General features: G+C 46.0%; 1 protein-coding gene across 1 annotated transcript in view; it reads right to left on the bottom strand.

Annotated features, from left to right (window-relative positions):
• Positions 1-21,969, bottom strand: part of Hephl1 (hephaestin like 1) — a 65,586-nt gene extending 43,617 nt beyond the window's left edge. Inside the window, exons 1-3 of the mRNA XM_037208224.1 lie at positions 21,847-21,969; positions 21,112-21,200; positions 4,675-4,919 (exon numbers count right to left, since the gene is read on the bottom strand). Coding sequence (XP_037064119.1) covers positions 4,675-4,919; positions 21,112-21,200; positions 21,847-21,969 — 457 coding nt within the window. The remainder of the gene's footprint in view (positions 1-4,674; positions 4,920-21,111; positions 21,201-21,846) is intronic.
• Between the last annotated feature and the right edge of the window lie 1,180 nt (positions 21,970-23,149).

The raw sequence follows: 23,149 nt of genomic DNA, 5'->3' as shown, positions 1-23,149 counted from the left end.
TCAGAATACAGTGCTGGCTCCACTCTCCTAAGCCCAGCACAGCCGCTGGGCATGACAGTTGCCCTCCCTGCCATCCACCTGGCCACTAATCAGTCACCTCTGCTTTAAGACCTCTGCACTTTGTACTGACACCTCCTGTGTGACATTTCTGATGTAAATTTCCTCAAACAGCCTTTCCCAGGGTGCGTCAGCGGCCACGCCTGCTCTTCAGCCTCCTCGGAAGGCACCACCAGCTTTCAGCCACAGGTCTCCAGCAAAGCCCTCCTCTTCCCTGAAGCACACAGAGCCCTCTGCTGCCCCCACCATCTCAGCACTCACCCAAGCTGTCACCCTCTGTTATGTGTGCTTCAGCAGTCACTTCCTATCGGCTTTCCCGTGTCTTTGTCTCTGTGGTGAGCGTTATCTTTTCAATCTCAATTCCAATGCTACTGTTCCCTACTTAGTCATCCCACAACCTTTCTCAAGTGCAGAGATGAAGCCCTGAACCCCTGGAACTAGGCCAGTTCTCTAAAGCATTCAGAGAGAAGGCGGCAAAGCCACGGGAATTAGACAGCCTAGAATCAAGCCCTCTCTATCATATCTCAGCTAGATGATCCAGCAAACTCCTTATTAAAAAGAATTTCAGACTGTAAAATAATGAAAAGTAAATACCTACCACATAAAGTCATAGAGGCTTGTTGACGGAACATCTAAAAGAGCCTGTCACTTGCCTGACACATGGTAACCATTCAAAAACATTGCCTATTATTTAGTCCTAACATTGCTCATTTTAAAATATATGTATAAATGGCACATACAGCATGTAACCACTTGATTTATTTACAGCTTTCATGTGAGACTATAAGAGCCATAGATTAGGGTTTATTTTCACTCATTATTGTACCCACAGGAGCTACACCAGTGCCTGCTATGAGGGCTGCTCAACACATGTCCACACCACTGGTCTGGTGGTGTCATTATCTGAAGCCTTGTAAGTAAGACAGGGTTTCCATATGGACAGACACAGGAGCCGATGTGAAGAGAACTGATAGGTGTGGGACTTGTCTTGAAGCTTCAGCTGGGATCCCTGCTCTCGCTTTGATTATACAACACATACAGGTATGAATCACAATTCTTTGATTCACTGTGTGAGCTTTGTTCCAGTGGGCAATTTCTGGTGGCTGTCACTGAAATGAGGGGCCAGGACCCCACAAAAATTCTTGGTGCCTGTTTTCAAGAGGAAGAATATCATTTGGGATCCAAAATTAAATGTGGAAAACGTAGTAGGAAAGTGATGCTGGTCCAAGCACTGATCATCTTCAAAGCTCCTTTCTCTATTCTTTCCCTGAAAGAGTGTCTTAGAGGTGCTGACTGTGTGGTTAGTCGTTGTTGCAGCCCTACGATCCACCCAGCAGTGTCTGGTTCACAGTGAGTATTAAGCAGCATTAAGCTGAGACCTTAAGACTACGAAGCTTGTTCATAGAACCAAGATGAAAATTGATCAAGGATTGACAGCTAGGATGTCAGCAAATCCAGAGGACTCTAAGGCTGGAGATGCAGGGAGCTGCTGGAATGCTTAGTCTCAAGTGCGCAAGGGCTCCTTTATTCCCAGGATGGGGGTAGGGTGGGGAGGTTGGAGGTAACAACGATCAAAGAAAAACAAACTTGTTTCAGTGCTCTGGAAACTGAGTGAAAGCAGCTAGCCCTGCTGGTGTTGGAGCAACTGCTAAGTATCGGACATTCCTAGAAACAATGTTTTTTCTAGGAATAATCAAACAGAAAGCTCCTCCCTTCTGGAGTGTGTAGACAGTGTGGCAAAGGCAGACATTGGACCAATTAGTGCAGATCAACAAGGGACAGACAAAGTAACCCTTTGCCGTTGGGAAATGCCTTAGAAGGCCTCTTGCAGGCCCCCATGTCAAATTTGGTTCAGTCATTCTCCATGGGGAAAACTCCTTCCAAGAGCAATTAAAGAACCTAATTAATGCCTATTGTAAAAAATGATACTGCTCTGGGTGACAGAACAGCTTTAGAAGATAAAACAAAAATTTCAGGAGAAATCGTAAAGCAAATATTATAAAGATTAGATTTGAACAAGAGAGACCTCTTGATTGGAAGAGACGATAGTTTATCAACCAGTGTGACCATTCACTCCAAATTAATTTATAAGACCAACAAATTCTTTTCATTCAATCAGATATAACTTCCAAAAGGGAACCTCCCCAAAGTTAGGGTTGAGGCAGGGTTTTGTTTATGTCTTTCCAGAAAAATAAAAATAACCATCTTGAGGAATTTAAAGACCTTTAGACAAATAAGCATACAAACAAGGGAGAACTACCTAGAAAAAATTATGAAGAAGAGGAATAATCTGGCCTATTTTGATCACTGAAGTCTTCAAAAAGATGATGAGGTCCCACAACAATGATTTCACCTGGTAATGCCACTAAGCTGACAAACACCACCTAAAGATTGGCTTTGAACTACAAACTGCTCAGGACAATTTCAAGGTGGCTGGCTGAGATGATCCAGCCTCACAAATTACTCTATCCAGGACTTGAGACAAGCCCTGCACTTCCACATAACACAGAGACTGGAAACAAATGATACAGTTAGCTCTCCCAGGACTTGACAATTATTATTCCAGTTATTTTCAGGGTCCCATAAAGATGTCATCATCCCCAGACAGCAGAAAGTAAATTTAGGAACACAATGTTCACATTCCCAAAGAGGTGAAATAGGTGGGTTTTGGTCATCCAGTGGGTTATGGATATTTGTCATCATTTAGGGGGGTTGGTTATAAGTTGTTATTGGTAATGGTCAGGGAAAAAGCTGAACAAAGGAGACTAGATTCAGGGATGCAGTTCTAAAAAGGAAAAGGGGGATATAGAAATAGGATTAAAAGGTAGATTGTTGAATCGACTTTTAAAAAGCAACTCCTACTTTTAAATAATTTATATTGACTTGGATTTTTGTATATTGATACAAATTTGAGGTTATTTTTGTTATACTATATTTATGTTATAGAAATGATATGATAAAAGGTAGATAATTGAATCTACTTTTAAACCAAAAAAGAAACTACTAGTTTTAAATATTTTACATTGATATGGATTTTTGTATATTGATACAAATTTAAGGTTATTGTTTTAGAACATATGGTACATACATTTTTACTCTTGTTAAAGGTTTTGTACCTAGACAGCTCATTTAACAATATAATGTAAATTTCTAGTCATTGAAAGTTATTATTACAAACTATTTAGGATAATAAATTCAGGTTAGTAGTTAGTTATCTATTACAATCAAACTTGTAGCCATGTTAGGTATGCTTTCAAGGTCAGAGATATATTTTATATAGACAAGTGGTCTTCAAATACTCCAGAGATCTATAGAATATGGTATTTAAGATGTTTTAATAATGTAAGTATTTTTTAAGATTTTATTATTTATTATGTGTAGTGTTCTGCCTGCATATATGTCTGCATACCAGAAGAGGGCACCAGATCTCATTACAGATGGTTGTGAGCCACCATGTGGTTGCTGGGAATTGAACTCAGGACCTCTGGAAGACTAGCCAGTGCTCTTAACCTCTGAGCCATCTCTCCAGCCTAGTTGTTTGTTTGTTTGTTTGTTTGACAATGAGACATGTCTGCTCCTGGCAGCACCAATCTACTTCAGAGAAGATAATGGGCACTAAGAAACTCCATATAGAGTTTACTTTCCTTGTGGAAAAAGTTAGCCACTGGGCAAGAAAGTGCCCTTGCCTTGACTGCTGACAGTATGCTGTCCAAATTGGACAAGCAGGACACAAAAGAAAGTGACTGCCAAACTTTGCCAAGACAAAGCAGAATAGTCCTTTAAAAATCCTGCTTCACAGATAAATCTATCAGATATTCTAGGCCTGTAAACCAAAGAGTGATGCTCCAACATTTCAGAGGAACCTTGGGTGACTGTCCAGGTAGCCAGCTGTTTCTGTCATTTTTTAATTTTGGAAGTTGTTCGCTCTACACTTGCTGTTTACACAGGTAATACTTTTTCCTTCTTAGGTCTCTGATGGAGTTGAAGACTAGATAGTTATAGTTATAGTTTTTCTTGTTACCAGACTTAGAAAAGAAACTCACTAAAGAGATGTAAAGTATATAAGGTTGAGAGACATAAAAAGATAGTTTTGGGTTGGTAATGCAAGTTAGGATAGAAAGTGAATTAGGTACAACACTTTGGACTCTAAGATAGGATAGATTATGGAGTATTTTCTTTGAATTTGTCAAATGCTAATGGACTAGACATTATTAGTGTAATTATTACCTTATATATTTGTATATAGTTATTGTATTATTGTATATAGTTTTTCTATGTTAGTTAAAACCTTCACTTTTTATTTAAACAAAAAGGGGAAAATGTTGTATGGTATTTTGTTTGTGTTCTAACAAATAAAGCTTGCCTGGAGATCAGGGAGTGGAGCTAGCTACTAGTTAACCATAGAAGCCAGGCAGTGGTGGCACACATCTTTAATCCCAGCACTCAGGAGGTGGAGACAGAATCTCAGCCTCATTTGGTCTGAGATTTTGTAGAGGTAAAAAGTCTCTAGTGACTGCTGCTCTGCTTCTCTGATCTTTCAGCTTTCACCCTCAATGTCTGACTCTGGTTTTTTATTTAATAAGACTAATCAGGATAGCACTTCAAAGGAAGAATCACCTTCTGAATCCTTGTTGTAGAAAACACCATGAGGATGCAAAGAGTAAGGTCTGGAAGCGAAGTTCTTCAGGTGGATAACAATCACGTCGCCCACTTCTGCCCTCAGGATGGGACCCAGGAACCCCAGCCAGGGGGGCTTGGGGATCTCCGTGGAGTAGCTGCCGTCTGTGAAGTGTCTATAAACTGCCTTCTTGTAGATGCCGCCTATCCTGTTAGGCCCTCGTTCAAGAAATAGGGTTGCAAGTCTGGAAGGGAGAAGGAGAATGTTTAAGTTGCAGTTCAAGGAGAACTCTGCACAGTTTGTCCTTCAAGGGTCATCGAATGCTTGTGCCCAGTTCTAATGTGGTGTTCACGTAATCACTGACCTCTGTAGACTCAGCAAGGTTATGTTTACTTTGCCAGTGTGGAAATGAGGTTCGGTTGATTGACAAGTCAAAAGACATAAACAGTACCCATAGCCAAACTGAAAAAAAACCAAAGCATTCTGAAGTCTCACTCACCCCTTCCAGGCCACAGGATCTCCTCCAGTTTTTATTTATTTGCTTTTATTTATTTGTGTGTCTGTGTAGTGTGCTCAGGTGTACATGTGTGTGCTGGTCTGTGTACACATATGTGCACATTTGTATGAAGACCTGGGTCAAGCCTCAGGTACCTTCCTCAGTCACTATCCACTGTTTTTTGAGACAGGGTCTCATGCTGTTATCTAAACCTTGGTGATTCAAACAGGCTGGTAGACAGTGAGTCCCGGTGATCTGCCAGCCTCCCCTCCCAGCACAGCCCACCCCTGCGGTAAGGACTTACTGATGAGCCATTTCCCCAGTCCCTCCCCGCAGTTTTCCCTCAGCTCTCACGTACTGTGCCCTGGATGTGTGCCCAGCGCTTTGTGGTGCGGAGGGATTCTAACTGGGAAATGAAGTACTGGACGAAGCAGTGGGAGCCCAGTGTTAACTGAGTGGTTGATAAAAACAAACACAGGCACAGCCTTTCCTTTTAATATGATGTTTTCATCAATTCTTTGAGAATTTCATGTGTGCATTTGATGTATTTGGATCATATTCACCCCCACTCGTCCTAACTCCTCCCAGATCCAGCTCTACCTCCCCCATTCCACTTCCCAAATTCATGTCCTCTTTAAAAAAAGGTTATGACTTTCCAGATCCATTTTATGCTGCCAGTATACCCCTGGGTCTGGGACCATCCCCTGGAGCATGGCTGACTACCTGAGGCCACAACCCCTAAAGAAAAACTGTTTCTCCCTCCCTCCCTCTCATTCCCTGTCACCAGAGCCTCCATTCAGGGGAGGGCTCAGGAGCCTTTCCTGCTTCACGTGTGGGGGGGTGTTAACTGGCTTGATCTTGTGCGAGTCTTAGACAGGCGACCACAACTGCTGTGACTTTAGAGTTGGCACTTCTGCTATACCCAGGAGACAGTTCAACACTGGAATTCCTGACCTGTGGCTCGCAGTCTTCTCATGCCCTCCCCCGTGATGTTTCCTGAGCTGTGTGTGTGTCTCTGTATGTGTCTGCGTGTGTGTGTGTGTGTGTGTGTGTGTGTCTGTGTGTCTGTGTGTATCTGTGTATGTATATGTGTGTGTCTATGTGTGTCTGTGTGTGTCTGAGTGTGTGTGTCTGTGTGTATATGTGTGTGTGTGTGTGTGTGTGTGTGTGTGTGTGTGTGTGTGTGTGTGTGTAGGGATGATGCAGATACCCTATTTTGGCTGAGTACTCCACAGACACTCTACATTTGATCACTTGTGAGTTTCCCCATTAACTGCCCGCGGTGCACAACAGAACTTCTCTGATGAGGTCTGAGAGCTCGGGCAAAACTCTTCTAGAAATACGGAGACTTCAAAGAAGAGCATGCTTATGAGGAAAGAAAACGTGAGAAGGTCGCCACAGGCTGTGGACGGAGCAAGCAATGAGAAGTTCAAGCGGGCAGTGGGAGGTGGGTCCAAACCACCTGGCTGCATGTGTTTCAGGGTGGACAGAGATGAAAAGCTCACTTCCGCTCTAAAGAACTTACAACTGACCTGGGAAGCACTGACGACTCCCTGGGGTTTTCACCGTATGAGTGCTGTGGAAATCGAGTTTTAAAGATTCCGCCTATGGCGGTGGTGTAGGGGTTTTAGAGGAGAGAGGTAAAGGGAAGAACATAATGAGGGGCCAAGAGGCCGTGAGGAGAGAGGAAGGGGGAAGGGAACGAGGATCCCCGCACTGGATGACAGGAGCCTCCTGGGGACTCCATCCTTAGCGCTTGGGAGCACTGCTGAGGCCACTTGTCAGGGCCATGGCAGCTTCTCCAGGGAAGGCGAAGTCACGTCACACTCAGTCTGTATGAGCGACCTGGAACTCCGGCCCAGCAGCACTGGCCCCAAACAGCACAGGTTTTGTCCCAAACTAGCGTTTCTAAGTGCAGATGTTTTGTGGGTGCAAGAGGTCAAGGTCGGCCTGGGACACAGCCCTGAAGTGTTCGTGCATTCATTCATCATCACACACCACTTGTGACACACCTTGGCCCCAGTACTCAGGATTCAGAGGGCAGACGGCCCCTGCCTTGTAGGAGCTCCATTTGGGGAGGGAGACTTGTGAGAACAGAGATTGTGCACTGAGTGGAAGAGGTGAGGAGAAGTTTTCTGCGCACGGTGATGCCTAAAATAAGCTCCCGCTGAACTTACTTTCAGGGAGCTTTAGGGAAGAGTCACAGAGACCTAGAAGAAGGAAAGGCTGCTCCGGAGGTCTGCGGTTCTCCGGAGGTCTGCGGTTCTGCCTGCCTAGCCCCACCCTCCACTCTCTGGCCTGAGGACACATATGCCTGTTCTCGCCCTGTGTGTTTTAGATGGGGCCAGTGGCAGAGCAGGTGACACAGCCTCCCCGGTGAGCACATCTTACTCCCTACACATCATCAGATGGGACTTGCGACCCAGACCAGGACCACCCTAACCACAGCGTCCCGGGACAGACAGAGTGGCCAGTTGGCCTAGTCTGAGAGAATCTGGGAATCTGTGACGGATCACCTTGATGAATATGGTCTTTCCACCTACAAAATTCACACTTGAGGATAGTGCAATCAAGTTAGCAAACTATTGAAAATGTTTTAAGTGAGTTTATGTTTTTGTGTTAGGACACATTTATAGCCATACTGGCCACAGGCTAGCCATACCTGGCAGAGTTTTTGGTACCAGATAACTGTCCCCAGAAGAGTTCACCTGAATGTTCTCTGTTCTCTCTCTAGTTGCTTAACCTTTGCTATAAAATCTATACTCCCCTTAGCCAGAATTCCCCACATTCCTCTTCTGTTCAACGACAGACCATGCTTCTCCTGAGATTGAGACAGATTCCTTAAGCCAAGAGAAAGTCCATAGCCATATACAATTGTGTCCACACAGGAGGACAAGCCCCTGAAGAGACAAGGTCACTTTGTATGAGGACCAGTGGAAGCCTCTGTCTTTTCACATATCAGCATGCACACTGCTCCAAGAACCTCCAGCACGTCACATGCGTGTCTCTATTCAGTCCTGGATGACCTCGAAGGCCATTCTGTCCACTTCCAAGAACAGACTGAGGACATAGTGCATACAAGGTGCTGGCCTGGGTGCTTAGGATACCAAAATGAGCAAGGTCCCTGGATGAGGGCATCGATGGACAGGAAGAGACAGGAGCTCTAATGCTTGAACAGAAGACAAGGCAGAAAGGAGGCGATGATGGCCATGCCAAGCGGAAGAGGTCGTTTAAGCCAGGTGTCAAGGTCAGGGGTCAGAGGTCAGTTTAGGGAAACAAAAGCAGATTTATATGGCCAGGAAGCTTGGTGGGAGGGGAGCTAAGGGGTGCCGGAAGAAAGCTAGTAGGCACAACATCTGTAATAAGTGTCTCTGGAGGCTCTCAGATGGGAATGTTTGGCCAGATGTATCTTAAAATGACAGTTTGGGTAGACTCCTCTCTCTGGCTTCTCACCACCGTACCTGACCACATCGTTTTCCCCATCTGCTTTCTGCCCATTAGACCAACACCCTCCTCTGCCTCCACCTCTGGTATTCAGTCAGGACATCCGTGCAGCTGCTCAGGCCTCTGCTCGTGCTCTGGCCTGATTTGGGAGTTTTATTCCATAGCATCTGACCCAGCTGAGCTCCCTTCTCTCAACGGCCCAGATGTGGCATTCGCCTGCCTGGCCGGGCGTAGATCTGGTTTTAACCAGCTGGGCTGAGTTTGCTATCTCCTTCTACTTCACCGTTATCTGCTTCAGTTCCTCTCCCCTCCCCTCTGCCCATGAACAGCCCCATCCAAGCAGAGACATCCCTTTGTTGCTGGAGCAACACCAAGTCTGATGCCCGTGATATCAGCTTCACTGAGATTCAACAACTAGAGGTAATTTGGGGACTTCATTTTTGCTTCTTTTTTTTTTTTTTTTTTTTTTTTTTTGGTTTTTCGGGACAGGGTTTCTCTGTGTAGCTCTGCACCTTTCCTGGGACTCGAACTCACAGAGATCCACCTGCCTCTGCCTCCTGAGTGCTGGGATTAAAGATGTGTGCCACCACTGCCTGGCTTCATTTCTGTTTCTTTAACGGGATTGTTAAATATTAGTACAGCATTGGCTAGCTGCAAGCTCCCAGCAGTCTTGACTCCAAATAGTGGCTTTGCCCACCTTAGAGGTCTTTCAGGGTGATGATACTACAGGTCATGTCCAGTAGCCAGGACCCCAACCTCTGGTGAGCAGAAGAGGAGCCTCCTAGAAGGCAGAGCATTTAGGAAGACAGGTGAGAAGACCTCTGAGGAAGGCCAAGGACCCAGAGGCTCGATCTGGGCTACTTAAGTCCCCCTGGGGAAACCAGGCCCCAGCTCCGTCCCTGCCTGGTTCCCTTCCTGCTCCAAGTTCTCGTCTCCTTCACGGCTCTCGGCACACAACACAGCTGTGTGAGTGTGAATTTCCCCACAGGCTCACATGTTTGAATACTCAGTCCCCAGCTGGTGGCGCTATTTGAAGACTGATGAATCTTTTGGATGTGGGGCTTATCTGACAGACATTGGGCCTTAGGGGACCCAGCTTGCTTCCTGGTTCAGCAAGATGTAACAAGTCACAGCCGGCTCCCTCTTCCATTCCTTCCCTGCAGTGGTGGACAGTAGCCCTTAAATGGTGACTCCAAATAAGTCCTCCCTCTCCACACTGTTTTGTTTGTTTGTTTGGTTTGTTTTTCCATGTCTAACTAATTTTCCAAGCATCTTTCAAGGTCAGTTCAAATTTTTCCTTTTGTAAAAATTAGATTTATATGTTTTATTTTATGTGAGAGTATTTTGCCTGGATGTGTGTATGTAGACCATGTGCATGCTTGGTGCCCACAGAAGTCAGAAGTGGGTATCAGATACCCAGAAACTGGAGCTATGAGTGGTTGTGAACCACCTTGTGGGTGCTGGGAATCCAACCCAGGTCCTCTGCAAGAGCAACACTGCTCTTAACCACTGGGCCATCGCTCCAGCCCCAAACTCTTCTTTCTCATTTCTCTCTACATTCAGTGCTCGGTTCAGACATCAGACCAGTGATAGCATCTTCCAAAACATGCTCTGCCTGTCCTTGGCTCGTAAGCTTATTAAAGACCAATAGCATTTCTATCCCTAACTTACACTAATTTCCTAACGCCCAGTTTTCTCCTGCGAATGCCTGGGAAGAGCTGCCGCTTGCTTTGGGACCTAAGCCAAACAAACCAGCAAATGAAACCTCCACGAATTTGCCACGAATTGGCGAGTCAGCGGTGGGAGAGCGTTGCAAGCTATATCTGCAAAACAGCTTGAGCTCAAATATCCTCCAGATATTTAAGAATGGCTGGCATGTCTTCTGCTTCATATCTGAGCAGATGGGAGTGACTGCTAGGAAAAGGAGGCAGGGCTGAGCTGCATCCATCCTATGAGAAAATTAGGGAGACACACGGGTGTCTGCTGTGGAATTGCACTTTGCCTGTGCTCAGGCCAGACAGGGGACAGCATTATGCCTACACATGGATGGCACAATATCTGGCACACACTTGAGTCGTTTTCCTGGAATGGTATGTCTAGGGAAGACTCCTTCCATGCTCATTCACTCAGTGCCCCCGCTATTCACATGATACAGACATTATCCCATGATGCCTGGCTCCAGAGTACACTCTGTGGCCATCATATCTCAGAAATCCAACACATTGTCATTGGCTTTAGCTTGCTGGGTCTGCCTGTCAAAGCCTGCTGACCTCTTACAGTCGCCTTGCCTTTCTATCAGTTACAAACAGGAGCGAAATAAAAAAGAAAACCATTTAAACAGAGTACAAGAAGACATTCAAGGAAAGCTAAAGCACTGGGGCCAGTAAGTGGGTTGGCAAGAAAAGGTGCTGGCGAGCCTGAAGACTGGGGCTGGGTCCCTGAACCCACGTGGTGGAAATGGAGCTGATTCCCCCAAGCTGCACTCTGACCTTCACGTGGGTTCTCTCTCTCTCTCTCTCTCTCTCTCTCTCTCTCTCTCTCTCTCTCTCTCTCTCTCTCTCTCTCTCTCTCACACACACACACACACACACACACACACACACACACACAATTATTAATTCATTTAAAAACATGATTATTTCTCCCTCTTTCTAACACACAGTCTGTCCTAAACCATCTAATATGACTGTGTGCTCAGGTCAAACACACCAGGACCTTTGTGGGTTCTCAACTGAGTCCTCTGAAAGGTCAGAACCACTGAGTCTCACCTTAAAGAGCCTAGAACATCACTTGGGAGCTAGAGTACCATGGGGCAGGAGGATAATGTTTGGAAATGACTTTGAAAAAAGAGAGAATTCCAACTTCCAAAGGTTCTCTGGGATGAGGACTGTTCAGGGCTAAGAAAAGGGCTTTGATTAGTTGCTTATGATGAAATTAGGGGACAGGTCAGAGAGAACCCAAGAGTTGTGGCCACTAAAACCTACTCCAGGGAGGACTGGTCTGTGGCCCTCAGGATGAGCATCTTTTGGCTCAGTTGAAGGGAGGTTGGGAGTCTCCACCCCAGGCAGCTTCCTCTCCTCAGGGCTCAGTCTCTCCTTCAAGTGAGAGCTGAACACATGCCTTTGCAGATGTCAGCTGCTTGAGCCCCAAACCACTCGGCTGCCCAGGCACACCTCACTGTTCTTCCCTGGACACTAGGATGGCCAACCCTGTCTGCCCTCGATGCTAAGCCAGTCCGGAGAACTAGAGTGAGAAGGCAGAAACAATGGGTTCGGAACCGACCCTGGAGGAAGCAGAGCCCCTCAGAGAAGAAGAGCCACAAGCCAGACCCCCAGAAGCAGCCATCTTGTTTGAAACATAGAGAATAGTTGTGATAGGGACAGTCTAGAAGCCAGATGTGTTCCTCAGCTAGTGTCTGGTAAATGACAGGGTGACAAAGCCATGTAACATTGTGTGTTGGGGTGAGGGGTGCCAGTGCCACATTGTCACCAAAATACCAACAACAGCACATTTCAGACCAACATATGAAGTACAGCCCATTCACTTGGGTTTTTAATATATATATACACACACACATACACATACATACACACACACACACACACACACACACACACACACACACACACACATATACATACATACACATCAGTACATGCAAAAAAGTGTCTAAAAGTCACAAGAGTACCACCACTGGGATCGCTTATCCATCATGTTGTGGGGATGTTTATTCTGTACATATGTACTCACTTCCACAGTTAAAAGAAAACTATAAAAAATGAAAAAACACCTTACTTATAAAGAGGGTCTAGGCATATGGCTACACGCTAGGCTTGGTACAGTTTAAACCAAAAATTCTTATGACCAAACTTCAGCTTTGCTTTGTGTACATGAAAACAGAATTTCCTCAATGCACTTAAAGCACTATTTGGGGGTGGGGGTTGTTTTGTTTTGTTGTGTTGATGGGAGTGGGGGGTTCCTCTTAAGCAGCAGCTGAGTAGAGCTCCTAATTGAACAGGCTCTTAGAGGAATGAATGAGTCACCCACACGCTGCCAAGCAGCACCAGTGTGGGCAGAATTGCCTACTAACAACTGACACTGGGTCACCCAGTAGGGTGGCGACAACCTTGCTGCCTTGCCTCTGGGCTCAGACTGCCGGTAAAAGCTACAACAAGGTTGCACTCCAACAGGCTTCGATGGCAGATCCTCCACATTTCTCCACACCGTCTCCTGGCACACACAGGAGAGCCTATGAGTGTGTCTGCACGTAGACGGAGCTGAGCAGGCATGCTCGCACAGTTCTGTGCACACTACAGCATCTAGAAGATCCTGACCCAAATGCCACCAGAATCGTCCCCGTCACCCTCAGCATCACAGATGTTGCTATGACTGGCCTGGCACCAAACAGAGGGAAGTGTGGCCAACTTCCTAGGCAGAGTATCGAGGCACATGGTTGACCACTGGGTGACATGGTGACTTGCTTTGCACATTCTGAGATCTATGTCAGTCCAGGCCTGTCTCTGCATGGCTGACAGTCAGCCAGGCAAGGGCGTGGGCTCTCTAGAGCAGTTGTTCTCTGAGGTCACCCGGGCACTGTCTGCATTGGAATCACTAGGGACATTTGTTCCATTTTCAGGACAGCTGAATCAGACTTCCTGGCAAAGTCATGGCATCCATATTTTCCCCAGTCTTACCAAATTATTCTTTTGGTAGCACTTTGCAGAGATGGCCTATGTGCCTGTGGGTGCAAAGGTCCTGCTCCTGCACTAAGTCGGAACACTGGGCCCCCAGCACACAGGGCGTGGACAGAGGTGGTACACAGACTTTCTGGGTCAGGGCATGTGTAAGACCCCTGCTCCTCTGCTACCAGGGACCTTCTGTGAAGAGTCACAGCTCTAGATCAAAGCAGCCAGGACTTCCAGGTTCTGGGCAAAGGGTGTTCCTGGAGCACATGGCCCTCCATGAACTTGAGGGACTGTGATGGGAAGCCCTTGGAATGTGAAGGCTGTCACTGGCCCTGGAACTTGGCCTACGGTGAAAACATGACTCTGGTGTGTAGCCAGTTAGAAATCATCCCTGTTGTCCCTAGCATAAAACAAAATCTGTAGTGACTATTTTTGTTTGTTTGTTTGTTTGTTTGTTTTGAAACAGAGTCTCACTATATAGTGCTGGCTGTCCTGGATCTCGCTCTGTAGACCAGACTGTCCTGTCACTCACAAAGATCTACCTGCCCCTGCCTCCTGAGTATTGGGATTAAAGGTGTGCACCACCACCACATGGCTTTTTAATTGAAAAATATTAAAACTAAAAAACAAATGAGACCATTTCAAAAAACAAAAATAAATTTTAAAATAGTATTTTTTTAAAAGGCATTCAAAATGGTGGGGAGGAAAAAAGAAAGAAAAGCAAGGAACTAGAAGTAAGAGTTCTTTGAGCATCTATACAGCAAACATCCGTGAACACACAGTGTGTGTATGAAGTCACAGGACAGAAGCCCCCTCTTGTGAGTTCTAGATGGCAATTCTCCCCAAGCAAGGAGCAGAGGCTCCCTGGGAAGCTGAGCAGAGCACGCAGCTGGGACAATAAGCGGCATCTGAGTCCACTGTGGCCCAGAAGCTCCCCAATAGCAACTGTCTGAAAGGCAAGGTAGGGGTCTCAGCTGACACTGCCAGCCAAGGGGCCACACTGTGATGGAGACGACCTCCAAAAACCAGTAAGATTGGCGGTAGTCAGAGACCATCTATCGGAGCTAAGGCAGGTGTCCAGGCTAGGATCTGAGGAGTTCATGGCTCACAAGGTCTGTGCTCCCCACCAGAAGTCTGTCCCCTGCACAGTTTGGGTGTATTTTTTTCATCACTCATCATGAAGCATCTGAGCCTTGGAACTATAAATGGAGGCCAAGTATATCACTCTCAGTCCCTGTATTCAAGAGTTATATTTGGCTGGGAAGTCTACACACTGGTAAATGGCAACACAGTGTTTTCTATATCGATGCCAATTCAGCTGTACAGAGCCTAAGAATCAGAGGCATGTGGATATGGGGGGAAGATGAGTCACAAACTAATGTTAGCAGGATATGTGACCAGAGCAGATGTGAGTGAGGCTCCTAAGAGTCACAAAAAGGGCCCAGCGTCATCTGAGCCTGAAAGGGATGCCACTGACAAAAATAAAAACAGGACCATATCCTGACAACCAACACTGGGCGAGAAGGGTGGAGGCAGATTCCACACGAGAACTCAGAAGCCACGCCTTCCCTAATTAGATGGGTAATTTCTAAAAGCCATCTGGGTTATGTGCTCCTATATAATTCTTTTATTATGATTCCTGTAGTGTTACCTGAAGCATGGGTCTTACTTTGTCCCCCTTGATTTTCACAGAAGCACTTCAGAGTACACAGAACTTGTGTTTAAAGAAAAGAAAATCCCCAGTTTTGTTCACAAGAATGTCTGGGAGAACAGAGCCCACCCCGTATTAACTGTGTTCACTTCTAGCGGGGATTTCCTAGATTAAAAGGGCACATAGCCACTTGAGTCTTCTCTTTCCTGGTCTCCAGAAGTCCTTGGGATAAAAGAATGACCATTCCTTGTGAAAATGAAGATCTAGTTTGGAAAGATGTGGTCACATGCTAAGGAACACAAGATTCCTTCAAAACCTCCCAGAGACAGGAATGCTCTCTCCCTTAGATCCTATGAGGAGTGTGGCTTTTATTTTGGACTTGTGGCCTCTTGAACTAGGAGAGAGTAAATTGCTGGTGTTTGAATCCACCTGGTTTGCGGCCATTTGATCACGGGCATGGGGAAACCACCACACCTCCAAGTATTGCTGTGCCCATTTTTCTGAAGAGCAAAATTAGGTAATACTGGGGTAAGTCTACCTATACTGACTAGTCCCCTTGACAAGGACCATGTGGGTCTGTGTGACAAGGACCATGTGGGTCTGTGTGACAAGGACCATGTGGGTCTGTGTGACAAGGACCATGATGTTCTGAGTGACAAGGACCATGTGTATCTGTGTGACAAGAATCATGTGCGTCTGTGGGATATGTTCAGGAAGGATTCTCAGACACTTAACTGTCATACTGTGTGTTCTCCAGATCTCAGGGGCCCTGCCCTGGAAGCAGGAAGAGGGAAAGGAGACCAAGAAGATGCCCCTGACTGCTAGGAAATAGAGGAGACAGAGGCTTCCAGATCCTCTCAGTTCCATGCTTCCCCTTTTTGCTTCATAGCAGAATTGAAATCCATCTTTGAAAGCACATGCTAAATGACCCTATTTTCCAGTTTCCTATGAATATCCAGGAGTGTAGCAGAATTGGCTGGATGGCCTCATGTATGCCATGTACTGGGGATTGAACTTGGGGCCTCATGGGTACCAGACAAGCACCCTACCATTGAACTCCGTTCCCAGATGGTTAGGTGAGGTCTCCATGACAGTCTTCTAAAGGCTGATGCAGCATGAATATCCCAGAAGAAGGAAGTTTCATGCTAAGGATGGTTGACCCAAAAATACAGATAGCATCTAAATCTCCATCATGCAGACTGTCCAGCAACATTAGTCTGCTCACATCTGGACTGCTTTTTAGCAAATATAATATCCTAATTTGTTCAACCTGCTCTTTTCTAAGATCTGTAGCCAAGCACTTATAAGTATAGATATAACAGCTTTTAGAAATCTTGTGGTGTGTGTGGGGGGGGGGGCGCAGGGGGTAGAGAATGTCACAGTATACATAGAGAGAGAGACAGAAAGAGAGAGACAATGCCACAGTGTCCAGAGAGAGAGAGAGAGAGAGAGAGAGAGAGAGAGAGAGAGAGAGAGAGAGAGAGAGAGAGAGAATACCACAGTGTGCATATGGAAGACAACCATCCTGAACTTCCACCTCGTTTGAGGGAAGATCCCCCTTTGTTGACCATGACATACGTTAGACCAGCTGGCCTTTAAGCTCCTAAGGGTTCCCCGTCTCCTCTTCCCATCTCACCGCAGGAGTGTTGGGATTTCGGGTGCACGCTACCATAATTACATCTGCCTTTCTATGTGTTCTGGAGATCTAGCCTCTGCTCTTCTTGCTCAAACCTCGTCTTTACCCACAGAACCATTTCTGCAGTCCAAGTTTGCAATTGATGTCAACAGGAAAGAAATTAAAACTTGAAAGTTGCTGTTCATCTAAGAGCAAACACTAATGAAATGAAACCCTCGCCTTTGTTCTAGATCTTATGGGATCATCTCTGCCACCATCCTGTTCCCTCTATCGGCCTTTCTTTCAGGTAGATGAAGTCTCTCTCTCTCATACACATCATAGACCCTCCTCCTAGAGACTCAAGCTCTGCCCTACCAATGGGCTGCTGCGGGATGGTGAGGGGACCTTTCTCTAGCAGCCCCTCCGATGCAGGGGCTTGGACAGAAACCATCCACAATCAGGATCAAGGGCATCTCACGTCCATGGGCAGCCTTGCATCCCACTGAGAAGAAGCTGTGTGTATAGCACTTGCCTAATAAGATCTGTGGTAAAACTCTGGCTTTAACTAAGATGACCCACTCAGCTCCATTAAAGAGCAGGGTTTACCACTGAAGCACAGTCACGCCTTATTAAGTTCTTTATGAGCCCCAGCAGGCCTGGCATGAATGGATCAAAATGCTGACACAGATCCCAGGCAAATCAAAGGAGCCTGGTGTCCCCATTCCACCCAGTGAAGAGGGAGAGGAGCACACAGAAAAGGACTCTAAATAGAACACACTTCTGAAATTCTATACTTTCTAGGAAATGTTACTGCTTGACACTCCCAGGTATATTTTTGGACACTATGACCAAGCAAAGGCATCACACTGGGAAGTTAAAGTGCACTGTCCAGCTGTTAGAATCTCCACTTATTTCTCATCTCTTCTTCTGCAGTACCCCAAGGGTCTCCACTCTGTTGAGTTTTGGAGTCTGCATTGCTGAAGCTTTGATGCTCACTCTCTTTTCTCCTACTATTCCAATTATTTTTTCCTATTATTATTATTTTCTGTTTCTCTTATCCAAAGGGAAAGCAGCCAGAACAGCCACATAGATAAAGTGACTTGCTTTGGCTTCAGAGGCTCAGAGCGTCTGGCTTCTAGTCTGCTCTACATGCAATTGGCTGATGACAAGGCTCTGTGTAGTAAAAGAGGGTTAATATGTTGGGCCTCTCCCCTCTGTCCTCCTGGAGCTCGGACTCTGGCCTGAGAGGTAAGTGTGTGCCTTAGACAAGCACAGAGTATTTGTATTCAAAGGGAAGGAAAAGAGCCCATCTATGTGTATGAGGGGGACCCCAGTTGGGTTAAAAGGGAAACAGCCTAGATTCACCTGGAGTTGTAGGAGAGAACATTATAAACATAAAATGAGGAGTTAGTTGTATCAAAAGATGAAGGGGCCCCCTGAGAAATGGCTCAGCCGTTGAGTATATACTGCTCTTGCAGAGGACCTGAGTTCAGTTCCCAGCACCCATGTGGTCAGCTCACACCTGCCTGTAACTCCAGCTCCAGGGAATCCAATGCACACACCCACACACAGACACACATTGCTTTTAATCTTTTTTTTTTTTTTAATACTAGGGGAATTGATAAAATACAGAACACTCCAAAAACAATCTCTTTCCTACATCTTCTGTGGCTTTGATTTCAAGACTGGACATTTGAAAATCACACCTCTGTTTTACTCATCTCTGTGGGAACCTCTCTAGAACTAGAAAACCAGGTAGGAATTTTTTCACTTAGTTTCAGAAATAAAATCTGATGCTCACGTAATGTTAGGGATGATTTAAACTCCCTCCTTGGCCACATTTAGAAACACAATAGACTGTGCAGCATGCTCAACACCACATGGCAAGTTGAGGCAGCAAGAACCAGAAGTCTAGATTATTTTTCAAGATTGCTCCACTCTGGTGGAACATTGGGCACTTGGACTCCTTGGTCTTCTGAATGCTGAATATTTGTCTGAGTACTCAAAATAATGGCTTGCCAGGATGTAGTCTGTCTGTCCCAGTAAAGTGACTTATTTTCGCTTTAAAGATCCAAATGACCTGCCCGTGGGATCTTGCCACTGACAAGGTTCTTTGGAAGAAAGGTTATTGAGTATATCCCGGCCTTCTCCTGTGTTATCCTGTGCTTGAGTGATTCCAGAGTGTACATGGGGGCTCATCTATGTCCCACCATCGTGGCCTCTTCGAATGCAGCTGGGTATGTACTGGAGCCTACAATCACATCTGCCAACTACAAAGGTACTTCCTGAGGGGCTCTTGCTGGGCTACCCGCCACAGCCTGCAACTTTCCAGTAAGCACTGTGAGCTAACCTGCCTTCTCCTTTCAAGAGACAGCTGTCCCCCCTGAGAAAAGGGAAGCCTTGGATCCAGCTATCATCAATGTGATATCACCCATGCCAGCTGCTTCCAAAGTCAGGCCCCCAGTTACACAGAGCCACAGCTGGTGTGAGGATGCCTCACTCAGATCAGGTCCACAGAAATGGCTTCCATGTGCCTAGCTTCTTTTTCACCTATGGATTCTCATCCATGGTATTGCCCTTTCTTCAAAGAATATCTTGTATCTGGCTTTGTGTAAATAGCATTTGAGTCTTGAGTATTTAAGTTATCTGGAAGTTTTAAACAAATTCAGGAAGTCAGTGTGGCCACTGACCAACTCAGGACCATTTTCAACTTTTCTCTGAGAAGAAAGCAGGTGAGAGTAAATACACTCATGGTCAGAATTAAGACTTTCCTAGAAAGTTCACACCACCGAGATCTCTCCCTTCCTTCAAAGCTGGATTTAGCTCAGTAGGAAATTGTCAACTTTTCCAAGAAATGGGTTGCATGGAAAGAGGACACATGGGCCCTGGGACCCAAGCCAGGTGTTTGATGGGGCCATTTGTCTGGTAAACTACAAGTATTCAACCTCAGAGCCTCCATCCTGGTTGGGAAAATGGGAATAATAACATCTGTGGGCACAAGTGTGTTAAAAGTCCCTAATAGGCCGGCGGTGGTGGTGCACGCCTTTAATCTCAGCACTCGGGAGGCAGAGGCAGGCGGATCTCTGTGAGTTCGAGGCCAGTCTGGGCTACCAAGTGAGTTCCAGGAAAGGCGCAAAGCTACACAGAGAAACCCTGTCTCAGAAAAAAAAAAAAAAAAAAAAAAAAAAAAAAAAGTCCCTAATACAAGTCCTGGGCCAAAAAAAAAAAAAGATCACAGCTATATTGTCCATGTCCCATGTACATATTCTGAACATTCTAATGTCCTACAGCTATTCACACTAGCCATTTTCCAGTGACCTCTTTCTCTGGCGGCAAAGCTCTAATTTCAGAGATGACTTTTGCAGTTAGGATGCTTTGTAATGTCTTGTTCATGTGTTAAAGACTATGACCATGGTCTTAGAATGTATCAAGTACTTTCTTCAGAAATAACCTACAAAAAGCTGTTCAATATAAAGCTCAAGGAAAAATCTGTAGCCACCAAGTTGGCAGGACCCTCATTATTTTTTTTTTTTTTAGGAAACAGGGCATGACTGGCACAATTGTGTTGTTAGGAAGGCAGGAAGTTGAAAACAAAGCAAACTGGATTTAGGTCTTCCCTCTAGGCAGAGAGAGCTGGCTCTAGAAGAGTTACTGGTGGACCCCATGCCATTCCTGAATTTGAGCAAATAAACTCATCTGTAGGAAATAGAATATGGGTGTTGCATACAGTGGGTTCTATCCCTCAAGAAAGGAATATGAATTCAGTTACCTAACAGTTGATAGATCCAAAATGCTCTGAGAACCATAAAGTTGAAAGCATACCATCATAGCTTCCAGAGCCAGTGGGTGACTGCAGAGGGAGATCATGGAGCAAGAAAGACACCGGAGATGCTGGGCCCTGGAGTGGAGGGGTGCCCTCCACTAAAATGAAAAGCCAGAGACACTCCAGAGCCACCTTCCCCAATTATGTGGTGTGCCACAGTCCTATGGGATGAAGGCATCAAGGCTGGAATGAGCTGCTCAGCAGAGGACCCATTTCTAAGTAGACTCAAGGACACTTCACATACAGCCACTTCTATTCTAACCACCCATTTTACATCTTACACCACAGAAGAAAAGCATGGCCGTGTACAGTATGGCTAATACGCCACATCCACAAACAGAACTAAGACAACAGCTTTGACACTTAATTCTTGGAAATTCTCAAATTTTTACAAGTTTGCCTTTGTTTTTCTTTTTAATAGAGTCCCAGAATCCTTTAGAGTCTAGAAGCTGCCAAAGAAAAGCTACTATTCAAAATACCTGGTTGTGGATGTCTCGTCACAGTTTAGGGTAGCAGATGGCTCAATGGATATACACAGAGGAGAATTTCTCTCACAAGTTACAGATCCACCTCAGTTAGGGCTCCTCAGGCAGAAGCAGAACCTGCCTTTCCACCTCAGTCAGTTCACCTGCATCATAGCCACCTAAGGAACACAACCTCCCAGGCACAGAGCTAAAAAGAGGTCAACCCAGGGAGTCCGTGAGGACCCCACGTTCACTCACTTGTCTTCTGAGAAGCTCTTCCCAGTAATAACGTCCTTCCCTGAGGCACATAGTTCCAGTATTCTTCCACAATCCCAATGTAGTATGTTCTAGTGACTGCACCAGCCAGCCCAAGTAGACCCAGGAGCGAGAGAAGGATGCAGCCAGTGGGCTGCTGTTCAGGCATTTGTGGATGAAACTCTGGCAGGCAGCCTCCAAGGGAGTCAACCGGTGATCCCTTCCCCTCACTCAGAGCGAGTTATAAATAAGGAATGGACTGGCCTGGCCCCTCCTCCTCAGGTAGCTTGGGGTTGGGACAGAGGCTGACGACTTGTGCAAGCAGACCTCCCTCAGTGGGAGAGTTACCATGACGACAAACTTGCCAGCCACCCGAGAGATGCATAACTGGCTTATTCATTTACTGCCCAAGCTAAACGGGCCTGTTTCTGAGAGTTTTGGGTACTCTGCTCTAATGTGAGTCATTGTCTTTCCCGGGAACGGGAACGGCAAGGAAACAACCTGAGCTGAAGGGTTCTCCCCACCTCGCCTTTTCTCCTCACCTATTACAGAGCTTTGTAAATTGGAAAAGTGGGCTGGCCAGAGTGGACCATCAGGAAATATTCCAAGCATGGAAAAAGGTTTGGTCTCTGTTAGGAAGGCAGGGGGGATGATGTAATGCCTTCTAGCTTGTTTTATGAGGCTACAGGAAACACTCATGTCAAAGTATAAAGCTCCCAACAGCACCATAAAACCCACCACTGACCGACCCATCAGCTCACTCATCTCCCCCAAATACTCCTGCACCCCACCAGCAAAGTCGAGGGGCTTGACTTCCCTGTCAACCCAGAGCTTAGACCTTGCCACCCCTAAATCAATCATCTTTCCTCAAGATAACTGACAAGGTCAGAGGAGGAGGTCCCCTCCAGACCACAGAGATACATTTCGGAAGCAGATCTTTGAATAAAAAGGTGTCAAGCATTTGTCCCCATATGCTGTGAGCTGTGACCTGGAATCTCAGTGTTGAAAGAGACTGTGTCCAACTTGGAGGAAAGCCAGTGTGAGCATCACACGCAGACGTTCCTGAGCCAGCTGCCTTGGTGTGAAGCGAACAGCCCCAGGGCTCTGAAGCTGGACAGACTTCGGTTTGAACGCAAGCCCCACAGCTTGCCAACTTCACAGCATTGAGGAATCATTTGAGTTACAAGACTCTGTCTGAGAAATAAGACCGAGGGACTCTCCAGAAGATTCAAGAGGACAATGTCCGCCAAGTGCCCGCCTCCACCCCAGCACAGCACGCGCTAGCTCACTAGCACGGCTCAGGAGCCACTCAAGTCCTCATCCCCACAGCACTGAGAGACTAGACCACTACCACCCTAGCTCTCACTTCACTTCTGTTTCTCCCAAAATTCTTTTCTCTCTGCTCTTCCCAAATTCCTACCCATATGCATTCTGTAAACTGAGCATGCACCATAGAGATTCCTCATTACACATCTTATATATTACTTCTCCAATAAAATGCACGCTGCTTATACTGTCCCACAGCAAGATGCTTCATGGCTTGAATTTATTGATACCCACCCCAGTAGAATAATCCCCACAACACATTTTCCTTTCACTCAAATCTACTTCTGACTCTATGGTTTCAGAAGCTTCCGTGGGGTTGGGACAGTTCCAGCCACTCTTGAGAACTCACAGGGTGGCCTATGAGCATACCTCTGATAGGAGTTGGAAGCCTTTTGGAAATATCCAGCCAAACAAATTCTTGTTTATAATCCAGGAAATCAGATTGCTCTGGCCTACCAAAAACCTTCTCAAAGCAAATTCCATTGGGATAAACTCTTCCAAATAACAGAAACAAGAAATAATGAATGACATGTATCAAAGAAGAGAAGAACTACCCTTCCAGCTTCTGCTCACCATGAGCTGCTGTGTGATGCTGTCTCAGATTCAAAGCCAGGTCTGTAGAATGGGGCATGGGGCATGCCTGGAATCCCAGCATCCAAGAGGCAGGATGATCCAGAGTTCAAGGCCAGCTTTGGCTACACAGATAATTCAAGGC

Source organism: Peromyscus leucopus, chromosome 7 (assembly GCF_004664715.2).
Source record: "Peromyscus leucopus breed LL Stock chromosome 7, UCI_PerLeu_2.1, whole genome shotgun sequence".
NCBI lineage: Eukaryota > Metazoa > Chordata > Mammalia > Rodentia > Cricetidae > Peromyscus > Peromyscus leucopus.
Note: the sequence above shows the minus strand (reverse complement) of the source record. Positions and strands in the feature narration are given on the sequence as shown.